The sequence below is a fragment of the Strongylocentrotus purpuratus genome, unplaced genomic scaffold (assembly GCF_000002235.5).
Source record: "Strongylocentrotus purpuratus isolate Spur 01 unplaced genomic scaffold, Spur_5.0 spur5_scaffold_18, whole genome shotgun sequence".
Classification (NCBI taxonomy): Eukaryota; Metazoa; Echinodermata; class Echinoidea; order Camarodonta; family Strongylocentrotidae; genus Strongylocentrotus; species Strongylocentrotus purpuratus.
Genome location: NW_022145603.1, coordinates 19,179,727 through 19,192,019, shown reverse-complemented (window position 1 = coordinate 19,192,019; position 12,293 = coordinate 19,179,727). Strand labels below are relative to the sequence as shown.

General features: G+C 37.0%; 1 protein-coding gene across 5 annotated transcripts in view; it reads left to right on the top strand.

Moving 5' to 3' along the window:
- Positions 1 to 12,293, top strand: part of LOC593238 (tetraspanin-4) — a 33,185-nt gene that overhangs the window by 15,255 nt on the left and 5,637 nt on the right. For all 5 annotated transcript variants that reach the window (XR_004064736.1, XR_004064737.1, XM_030989375.1 and 2 more), the window contains exons 2-5: positions 4,531 to 4,637; positions 8,713 to 8,904; positions 9,720 to 9,890; positions 11,970 to 12,110. Coding sequence is in view for 3 of the 5 variants with exons in the window: in XM_030989375.1 (XP_030845235.1) it covers positions 4,572 to 4,637; positions 8,713 to 8,904; positions 9,720 to 9,890; positions 11,970 to 12,110 (570 nt within the window). In the remaining 2 variants the exon portion in view is untranslated. The remainder of the gene's footprint in view (positions 1 to 4,530; positions 4,638 to 8,712; positions 8,905 to 9,719; positions 9,891 to 11,969; positions 12,111 to 12,293) is intronic.

The following is a 12,293-nucleotide window of genomic DNA, read 5'->3' as shown; positions in this document are numbered from 1 at the left end:
AGATTTAATTTGTATTAATATTATCGTTTTTCGTTAACATATTTGAGTATTTTCACAGGAGAACAGAGAATTTGTAGGGATCCTAATTTGTCCAGGTGCGCAGAACTCCAGATCGATTTAATTTGTATTATGATGATTGCTTTTCATTTCATTCATTTATTCAATTCTGTATAATGAAATCAGTATACATAAAAAATTAAAGTATATCAAATGTGCAAATAAAATTAATTTGAATTGAAATGTATATGAAGAAATATTAAATTATTTAAGCAGAACTGACCAGGGCTTCTAGAATCTAGGAGTAGGATATTTGGAGAAAACCTGATCACCCTTTCGGTCAACACCATTTCCTGTATAAAACAAAATTAGATTTCTTGAAGTTAATGGGCTGTTGCAACACGATGCATTTTCCTAAGCTCTCAGGTGCCCGCACCCAAGATTGTGTATGCCTTTAACTACTCAAGCAGTAGTAATTGCTAGGCAATAATTCTAGCGAGGCTAAACAACATGCCCGAAGGATGTCGTGTCGTCCGTCCGAGCATTAGATTGTTCTTCTCATTATTGTTAGGAGGAAAAAGGAATGGACTCCCATCGATTCCTTCTATCTCGAAATGAAACAGGTCACGTGGAAACTGGGGCGGGGAAGGAGAAGGGGTGGGGGGGGGGGGGGTAGACTGCAAATTTGCAACTACAAGTATTTTTTCCCCACTTGCATTTGGCAATTGGTATTCACAAGTACAGCAATATGATAACCTGGTTAGATTTTCACATCTTAATTTCCAAAAACTTGTTTTTTTTCCATCAGATATTTTGTAACAATTTGTTGTTCATAATTTCCATTTCTTGAATAAGGCTGACAGGAGGAGGGGGGGGGGGATCAAATTTTAATCAGTCAGGAATGTATTTTTCTTTCTTTCAATCTCAGAGTAGTTATTAGCTAAATGGTAAATAATTTATAGGTTCTTTCTATTTTTCAGCTTGATTTCTCATAGATTAGGTTGATGATATAGTGTAATAATTACTTACTGGTGATAACTTGATAAGGTTTCAATCATATCTTGAGGCAAATATCATAAATTAATAATAAAAGACGTCAACCAAGAAGATTGAAGATTTGTTTGCTCTTTCTGCAAACAAAAGTTGTTTTTCACTAAACTGGCATTCATCATATTTTCCGCTCCTTTCCACCACCCACACAAAACCCACCCACACATAGCCACCCACTCACATATTTCCTTCTACTCAGAGAATCAGAAGGATATGTAAACGGATTTGAAAAGAGACAACACCCCCCTCTCACCTTAGGTCATAACTAATTTTATTCCGTTCTCATCCCATGAAGCTTTGACTGGGGGGGGGGGCATTATCAGGAATATCACCCCCCCCCCTCCCCCACCCCAAAGAAAAGGGGGGGGGGGTGCTCACAATTTTGAAATATCTGTGAGAAGCTAAAAAGAAGAAAAGAAGATTTCTGGTATCATATTTTCCACCTTGGGGGCATTTTGGGATGAAATTTTTTAAAAGGGCACTTTTTTAATGATTGAGTTTTAGCAGGGGCATTAGCTGTTTGTGCCCCCTCTTCCAATCCACTAGTCTTTGACTAACCCTCTTAAATTTAAGGGATAGGGTACATCAGGGTAAAACACCTCCCTGGGTACATGTAAGTGACATTCCAAATATTCCTCAGTGACACACCTGAAAATTTGAAAATCTCCCAATTGCATATTATCTCATACAACTAATACAAATACTACTGCTGCTGCTACTGTTACTAGTACTACCACTACCACTACTACCACTACTACTGCTGGTACTACTACTGGTACTACTACTTCATGCCTTCCAGTATAAAACAAGTTTAGTACTTCCCCATTTCCGAGTGGTATTAGTGCAGGGTGAACCAAATTTAGGTCATTGAATCGTTTCTTTGTTATCGCATCCACTAAAGCGTGTGTGTTATGACATGACATGAGCTTCATTCAGTAGATGGCATTCAACTGTGCCTCCATGCATGCTGCGGTCAGGTCCCTAGGAATGGTTACAGCTAGTCTGTAAAAATCAGACCTGATGCTTGTCTTGAGAAAATAGGAAAGGAGACAGGGAGGGAGGAGGTTGAAGATATTTTGTGGTTTAATTCTTTAATTTATTTATTCGTTTATATTATTCATTATTTATTGATTGATTGATTGATGTATTAACTAATGTTTATAGTTCATTCGATTGATTTTTTTTTAGGGGGAGGGGAGGGGGTCTAGACTGCAAGCCACTTCATAGGAGGGGGGTGTCGCTTTTCTCCCCCCCCCCCCTCTTCTCAATCTGTAGTAGTGCCCCTCGTAGCTACAACAAACCTTCATGTTCAACTCTGTGTGTGTGTACTTATGTTACCATGGTACCAAAGTGCAGCCATTGGCATGTTGACATATTTTTCTGCAACATCATTTTACTTTTTATTCATCCATAAAGCATTCATCATCAACATGTATTTATTGATATAATTGCTCAGGAGTCCTGTAATTAAGCAGAATTAATTTTTTTTAGTGTCATTAGGCTGTTGATTTATTTTTATTTAACTATTTTTTTTCACGATTTAACCATTAAAATGTATCCCACCTTCTTTTAATTTTATTTGTACTCTATCAAACAACAATGAGAAAGCAAAATGTTCAATGCATAAATTGATGGTAGTCTACGATTATTTTGCAATGCTTTCCAATGTAAAACTAAATTGGATACGCATCTGTTCTGCAAGTTACAATCCAGTAATGATGCAAGATAATTCCACACCCCACAAGATAAAATCAATTTTTGTTTCATTGTAGTCACCTTTCCTTCTGACTCATCAATGAGTTATTGATTAGAACGAGATCTCTGTAAAAAAATGTCAAAGGTCATTGCCTTTGATGGTTTCCACAATGCACAAAGCAGGCCTGCACGCTATGATGGTGATGGTACTATCCCTATATTGATTTTTAACATGCGATGTGTTCTTTTCAACGCGAACAAAGCAACAATTGCTTTTTGGGGATGTACAGGCACACCACATGGCATATCCTTGTTGGCGCGCATGAACGAACAATTAACGGCAACCTAAGCTTTATCTACAGTATACTGTATATGCATGTACGATAAAGGCAGAATCATGAAATTGCTCATGAATGATAACTTCAATTGCTTATCAATTTCCATGTAGGGAAGAAGGGTACCAGCACTGTCTATTTGCATTTTTACAGAGCTGCCAAATTTAAGACCTTTCTGAGATGGCAATTAACTACTGTAAGTTTAGAATGACACATTTACGATCGACTATGTTGATAAAGAGGTCAAGTACATGTATGTAGTTGGTGCCCTTCCCCTCTTAAATCTTGAAATTTATTGTTATCTTGTTTTGCAACATAAAGTCTCAATCATTCTTCATTTTGTGGTTTGGCTCAATAATGTTTGATTCAGAACCCTATAAATTATGGCAGATGCATGAGTTAGAACAGGCAGAAGTTTCTGCACACACTGCATCCATTTTTGTTTAAAGGCTACATTGCATTTCATGCCAGGAATTTCATGAAGGAAGATGATCTTTAAAATCCTTCAATTGGCAACACGATGAGGATTCAAAATCACTGGGGTTTAAAAAAATCTCAATTTACCATTTTCAACTTTCAATTGAATATTCTTTCCCACATTTATTGTTTTCAGAGACATTACCAGTGAAAAAAATTCACGGAGGCTCAAGGCGAAATAGCCCCCGAAATGCCCAAAAGAGCCCCCGAAAATCAGAAAAGAGCCCTGTAAATTTGCATAGAGTTCAATGCAAAACAAATTTTAGAATGTTATTTTCGTGCAGGCAATCTTGAAAAGTAGCCCCCGAAAAAGAAATATTAATTTTTTTCCCTGGTCACATTACACTTTATTTTATCAATGTAGCAATGAAAGAAATGTATTATTGTTGCCTATTTGAAGAACATTATGTGATCAATCGAGACCTAAAATTAAATCCTGTCGTGAAAGGACTAATACTCTTTGATACTCTTGCATGATAATTTGTATGCACTATGCCTGAGCTCCTTCAGGCTTTTCAATGAAATCAATGGAACTATCAGTGAAAGGAACAAGTACTTATACAATGTAGATTACTTTTCAGACAAAGTAGAACTAGAACGATTGTCTCAAACTTCATCATGATATAAGTATGCTGTAATAGAATCTGAAGTATAATGAATATTGCAAGTTATCAAATTTGGTTGTATAACTTGTAAACTACTTTTTTGCAATATTTGCAAGCCGTTACTATGTTACAATGAAATGAACTACTTTCTGATATATACCATATATTCTCTCAAGATAATACAAGATTGAAAATATAATGAATTCAGCCACTTTCCAAGTTGACAGCATTCACAGCAAACTTAATCCGAATGGGTTATATAAGTACGTTATATTATTATTATTATGCTCTCACCGTGATCACCCATACTTGATTTCAGACTTTAATCAATTCTCTTTTGTTCTCATTTTCTTCTTATTTGATATCTGCAGGAGTCTCGTCTTTCTTCAAGTTGACAGCAAACTAAATCAGAATGGCTTTAGAAGGCTGCGCCAAGATCGTTAAGATCCTCATGTTCATCTTCAACTTTATCTTCTTTGTAAGTATTCCTGTCAACAGCGTGTGGCCTTAAAATGGTACATTATAGTACTAAATGGCAACAATGATGTACTTTTTGAGCACCTCTATCATTGGCTTTCTAATGGTTTTTTTGATAATTCAATTTTCCCGGTTGTTGATTAAAAATTGGGTGTATTTCTGAGAGGGATTTTGTGAAACTGTTTCCTAGAATTGTTATGATCAGGGTGCATTCGGGGAAAGGAGGTGCTACTAATAAGGTACAATATAGAGAAAATTTGTGTTTTAACAGGGCACAACTTTAAAAATTTATCATTTTCTTACTGTTTCAAGGGGGGTAGCACAAAGTTTTCATTACAATACACTCTACAAAACAAGCTTTTTTTTCTCTCTCTCTTTAATTTCATGTGACATTTCAACAAGAAAAGCAAGAGAAGAGAGAGAGAGAGAGAAAATATTTTGAGGGGGATAAAATTCTGTTTTCAACTTGGGGCTTTTGGGTCAATCTTGATGCATGCTTGTAATCTTGAAGTTTCTATAAGGGTCAGCTAAGGTCATTTGAATGCTTGGGGCGGAACCATATTGACCACAACAAGTATAACGGAGATGCTGTATTGTAACCCAGTGTGTGACTAATACAGGGAGCCTACAAATATCGACCGACAGAAATTGAAAGAAAATAAAAACGGTCCAAGCTTTTGCTAATATTGCATTTATATCACGTACATGTAGCTATTCTAGCAGTAAATACTATTCAAGAATCAATATTCTCAGTATTTCCTATTTTGTATTCTACTCAGAATCGGTAGGCAATCAATAGAAAGAAGTCTTACTGGGGAAAGTGGTTTTCATTAAATTGAAGAGGGATTTGTATTGCTGGATAAAGCTTTTCCAAAAATCAGAATATTGCTGGTGGTGGTTTTGAGGCATCAATTTGCATTTAGAAAGAAGACTTGCTGGGGAAAGTGGTTTTCATTAAATTGTAAAGGGATTTGTACTTCTAGATAAAGCCATCCCTAAAATCAGAATATTGCTGGTGTTGGTTTTGAGGCATAGGTTTGCATTGGAAATTGAGAATTATATTTAAGTGTAGCTGTTCACCTTCACATTGTATTTACGCAATTGGGCAGGTCCAAGCTATTTGGATTGTAACGTACGGGACATTTAGAGACTTTAAACAAGAAATAACAACAGATGAAATTATTTATATGGCTATCTTTTGGTATGAGTTTGTGTCTATTATGGGCTAGTTCATTTTTGGAAAGTTTTAGTTCTGACCAATTTTTTAATTAATTTTAAATGTAATTAATGTGCTGCGTGACGTACGGGACGCTGTGGTCCTGTACGTCACGCAGCACATTAATTACATTTAAAATTAATTAAAAAATTGGTCAGAACTAAAACTTTCCACAAATGAACTAGCCCATAATAGCCACAGACTCATACCAAAAGATAGCCATATAAATAATTTCATCTGTTGTTATTTCTTGTTTAAAGTCTCTAAATGTCCCGTACGTCACAATCCAAATAGCTTGGACCTGCCCAATTATAGAAAAGGTGGTTTCTAATCATTTTGATTGCACTCGTACAATTTCTAAAGGATGTGTATTTGGTTTTAAGCATGACGCGTAATAAAAAAACATGTAAAGACCGGGTTTCGAGTAGCACAAGTCATGCTCTGTATGCGTAGCGTATTTCCATGCTGAGTTAATCAAAATTTGGAGAGGTGACGAAAGATCTTTTCCAACCCGTCAATTTAAAGCAAATAGTATTATTTGGTGTGATTGCAGTATGTCAGCCATCATGTAATGAAAATGTAATTTTAGGGGGCAAACACAATTTTTTTGTAAGGTTCTTTGCCATGAATCTGTCAAATATTTGTATATCCATTAGTATTAAACATTGATATTGGGTATTGGTTGCTAAGATACAACTCCAAGCACAATTATTTGACTTACTAAGGCGTACAGCAAACACTTTTGTCTACTTTGCACAAGGTGATTTTACAGAATGTACATGTAGGAGAGATAGGATGCAATCATCTAGCAAATTGTTCTGCAAATAAATTGTATTGAAGTGTTGTAGCAAAGGGTTCTTAATTAAGATTTAAAGAGAAATCCCATCCCTAATAGCATACTACTAAAATAAAGCAGAACAATTCAGACAAGCAGACTGGAGAAAGTTATGAATTTTTTTAATTGCTTTAAATTGAATTGAAAAAAATTGTCTGAACATCTAGCTTTTTGCTAATATTTCTATCGTATTTGTTGTGATAATTTTACAAATATCCCAATAATTTGAGTAGGTAACATTTTAGAATGTTCCCCCAGAAAATAATTCCAAACAAACATTAAAGGGGAAGTCCACTCAGATATTAACTTGATTTGAGTAGATGCAGAAAAATGAGAGGAACAGGTCCGTGAAATTTTGAGCAAAATTGGATTAAAAATAGTTATGAATTATTGAAATTGTGATCATTTAAACAAAAATTGGTACCTCTGTTAGGTATCATGCGAGGTAGCCTCTCGTTTTGCTCTGTACTAAAAATAAACAGAAATTGCTACCCTCCCAAAAGAAAATTTCAATTATACTTGCACCATAACTATTTGATTGCAAGTATGTTTCTATACAATCCTTGTATGAAACAATATATTCCATCATCAATAACTAAGAAAATGAAACTTTACAAAATGTTTTGTACACAGCAAATTGGAGAGGACCTTGCAAGATACGTCGTAGTGTTGCCAATTTGTGTCTCAGCGATGACAACTTCAAAGATTCATAACTTTCTTACTTTTAATCAGATATTTCTCAAACTTTAACTTATTTGTTTCTCTTGTTTTTCTGTTTTCAGTAATTATATCAGCTAATTATTAGGGTGGACTTTGCCTTCACAGTACATGTAGAGTGTGACCAAAGTGTTTCTGTATAGTAAGCCCCATGCGTGCCATTCCCTGCTATCATAATCATGATGATACTGAGGAATATCAATTAAAAAATGAATTAGACTAGCACTAACAATCAGGGTCACCATATTTGGAGCAGATCATATTACAATCTGGGACTAGAGCCAAAATTAAGAACTAGAGAGGCCTTAATTAGCTCAGTGATTACCGGACGAACAGGTGGATTGAGGTCCAGTACTAATTCCATGTAATGTAGGATTTCCTGGGCCTAGGCTTGTGTGCTAAGTATGTAATTAGTCTCGTTGGGAATTGCCATATCATTGTGCAGGTGTCATCAACTGTTATTGCGCTGTTCACAAGTAAAACAAAAACAAAAACAAAGAAGAAATTAGGACAACCATTGGGAGCAAACTGTTTAGTTTTAACCAAGAGATGGAGCTGTTCAAGTATTCACTAAGAAATTCATAACATTTTTAACATGTTGCAGATTGAAAAGTAGATTTGTGAATCTTGGTGAACAATAAAAAAGAAAGAAGCTCATTGTGAGCTGGATGTAGAGAAGGATATTTGATTGCCCTTGTGCAACTTATACCTGTACATATTCCATTGTTTTTACCAAAACACTTTTTGAGATTTCAAAAGTTAGATTGCTCACTACTCCTGTGTCTTTTGCCCGCTGCTGGGGCTTCAGTACTACCCATCTGATTATTATTTGCGATGACCAGGGGGGTGTTCACAAAGACTAAGATCAAGTTAGAATCAACTATGGCAGGCGGTCATATGCCACTGGTTGCTCTCACTATTGGTCTCTCATTTATGATCTTTAGATAATATTTTCCTTCAACAATGAACTATCAAAAAATCTGGATTCTCTAGATGTGTGACATTAATTTGTACGTCCCTTGAGAGAACATTGCCAGTAAATGGTGAGAGCAAACAGTGGCATAAATGGCCTGCCATACTAAAGTCCAACTTAAAGTCGATCTTAGTCTTTGTGAAACATTCCCCAGATTTCATAATAAAATGCTACATTATTGGAATAATAGGTGACATTGCCAAGAAAGCATAGTCGTTTCATATTAGACGAGGTATAGAAACTATTAATCATATTAAATATTCATTTTTGTTAATGTACCAACGTATATTTTCGATTTCCCGATGATTTTATACCTTTCTTCCTTTTTCTCACAGGTCGCTGGTATTGTTGTGCTCGCGGTCGGCATCTACGTCAATGTCGTCGATGGTGACTTTGCCCAGATCCTCCCCAGCTTCTCCTACCTGAGCGCAGGCAACCTCCTGATCGCATGCGGAGTCATCGTCCTCGTCGTCGGTTTCCTCGGATGCTGTGGTGCCATCAAGGAAAGCGCATGCATGCTCCTCATTGTAAGTTACCAATCCAAATTTGAATTCCATTTCCAATTTCAATTTGAATTTGGGACCTCAAAAATTCACTTTCCAATTTTAATTTCCCTGCCTCATTTTGTGCAATTGAAGAAAGGAGTGTGATATCCGTCAATCTTAATGCCTGCTCATCATTGTAAATTAGCATTCTGAATTTGAATTCCATTTCCAAATTCAACTTGAAATTTGAAATTTGGACTCCAAATTTCACTTTCCTATTTCAATTTCCTGCCTCATTTTTGTGCAATTGAAGGAAGGAGTGTGATGTTCATGAATCTCCATGCCTGCTCATTGTAAATTAGCAATCCAAATTTGAATTCCATTTCCAATTTTTAATTTGAAATTTGAGATTCCAATTTATCTTTATATTCCATGCAATAGTCAGTGTAATCATATAACACTGCTGAGTGATTTCATTAATGAGAGTTCCATACATCCTCTCATGTTACCCTTCCAAGTTTGAATTCCAATTCCAATTTTGACTCCAAATCCCAAATTCCAATTCTATTCAAATTCCAATTGTATTTTCCCTACTAGAAATTGGGCAAATGTACACGAAGAATCTCCATGCATGGTCCCCATTAGAAGTTTCTTTAATCACTCCACATTTGCATTCAAATTTGATACATTTCTGTGAGCAGTGCATGCAATTTTCCACCGTATTTCCAACACTGTCCATCAAACCTGTCCCAATTGCTTCCAGAATGTTTCTTTCACACTGTTATTGACTGCAAGACTAGAACTCAACTTTATATCTTCGATCATCAAATGTTTTGGCGCCTTTTGTTCCATTTCAGTTCTTCTTCCTGCTCCTCCTGATCCTGATCCTCGAGATTGCTGCCGGTGCTCTCGCCTTCACCTACAGGAGCCAGGTCAAGGGATTCGTCATTAAGGACCTTACTGCTGGACTCTCACAATACAACAAGTCCCAGTCTCTCACCAAGGCCTGGGATGTCCTGCAGTCTGAGGTGAGTAAAAGACTGGTGTTAGTCTGTGGTTTAGATATCAGGTGTAAGGTCGTCAATGACCAATGACCTTACTAGCATACTCTAGCAATACAACAAGACCCACTCTCATTCTGAAGTGAGTAAAAGATTGGTGTTAGTCTGGTGTAGATATTAGTAAGGTGTAGGTGTATCTTTAAGATGTAAGGTCGTCAATGACCTCACTAGCGGACTCTCGCAATAAACCAAGTCCCAGTCTCTCACCAAGGGTTAATGTTCTACAATCTGAGTTGGGTAAAAGTTTGGTGTTAGTCTGGTGTAGATATTAGTAAGGTGTAGGTGTATGTTCGGTGTAAGGTCGTCAATGACCAATGACCTTTCTAGCATACTCTCGCAATAGAACAAGTCCCACTCTCATTCTGACGTGAGTAAAAGATTGGTGTTAGTCTGGTGTAGATATTAGTAAGGTGTAGGTGTATCTTTAAGATGTAAGGTCGTCAATGACCTCACTAGCGGACTCTCGCAATAAACCAAGTCCCAGTCTCTCACCAAGGGTTGGGATGTTCTACAGTCTGAGTTGGGTAAAAGATTGGTGTTAGTCTGGTGTAGATATTAGTAAGGTGTAGGTGTATGTTCGGTGTAAGGTCGTCAATGACCAATGACCTTACTAGCATACTCTCGCAATACAACAAGTCCCAGTCTCATTCTGACGTGAGTAAAAGTTTGGTGTTAGTCTGGTGTAGATATTAGTAAGGTGTAGGTGTATCTTTAAGATGTAAGGTCGTCAATGACCTCACTAGCGGACTCTCGCAATAAACCAAGTTCCAGTCTCTCACCAAGGGTTGGGATGTTCTACAGTCTGAGGTGGTTAAAAGATTGGTGTTTAATAGTCTGGTGTAGATATTAGTAAGGTGTAGGTGATAGGTCGTCAATGACCAATGACCTTACTAATGGACTCTCAGAGTGCAATAAGTCCCAGTCTCATTCTGATGTGAGTAAAAGATTAGTGTTAGTCTGGTGTAGATATTAGTAAGGTGTAGTTGTATGTTTAAGGACTAGCAGACTCTCGCAATAAAACAAGTCCCAGTCTCTCACCAAGGGTTGGGATGTTTTGCAGTCTGACGTGGTTAAAAGATTGGTGTTAGTCTGGTGTAGATATTAGTGAGGTGTAGGTGAAAGGTCGTCAATGACCAATGACCTTACCAACGGACTCTCAGAGTGCAACAAGTCCCAGTCTCTTACCAAAGGCTGGGATGTTCTACAGTCTGAGGTGGGTAAAATACTGGTGTTAGTCTGGTGTAGATATTGGTAAGATGTAGGTGATTCTTAATGTTAGGTGTAATGTAGCACAGACTGTAATCAAGGCCCTTACTAACAGACTCTGCATCCTGTGCTCATGCAGGCATGGATTATACAGCAGTCTTATAGTTGAACATGGGTGTATTAGTCTGGTGTAGATGTACATGTACGTGTATGTAAAGTTCTGGTATAATGTTGAATTTTCCATTAGTGTCCTCTAAACATGTGTTTAAATAATTTAGGTGTTTATGTTAGGATTTGGTTAAAAATTATGACAATGAGAGTAGCATGAGTTGATGTTAGGTTGTATTATGGAATAGTTCATACTGTCTGTTTATTGCATAATTCTCATTGTTCTCAAAAATTCTGTATTTGACGAAAGAATATAAATTCTCTATGTTTCTAGGCTTTTAGTTTTAATGCTGTGGTGTGAGCGGCTCGTTAAATCAGCAGAGTCCCAACATTACACTGCTTGTTAGTGCTATGCATCCCAACTCATGCGTTGAAGCAATTAAAAAATTGTACGTTTTCCATTTGTTTTTCAGCTCCGATTTCAAGGTGTGGACAGCTCTTTAGATTGGCAGAGTAATAAAGGTGCTACATGTTTGTACTCGGCCCTTGTATGAACGCATCTTAATGAATTAACATTTCCCAATTGTTTTTCAGCTCAAATGCTATGGTGTGAACGCCTCTACAGACTGGCAGAGTCCCTATGTTACATTGCCTGTTGATGATACATGTATGTTCCCCAATTCAAGTGTGAACACATCTAAAGTCATGTACGTTTCCCAATTGCTTTTTCAGCTCAAATGCTGCGGTGTGAACGGCTCTTCAGATTGGACGACTACTCCCAACGTTACTTTGAATGGTGCAAGGTTCCCTGACTCCTGTTGTGATCCCGCTTTCGAGAAAGGTTGTGCAGCAACGGGAACGGCATGGATGGAGGTGAGTACTATACCCTATATACATCACCGAGGGCATTAGTAAAATTATATTCCCCTCTTTAGTATATTGAATAAATCTAGCCATCTGATCGGTCAAAATTGGAGTCCTGATTTTAACCATGCCCGGGTATCGGTCAATAGTTAACGGAAAGATGCCTGTATAGCCCTGGGTAACGGGCCGCAT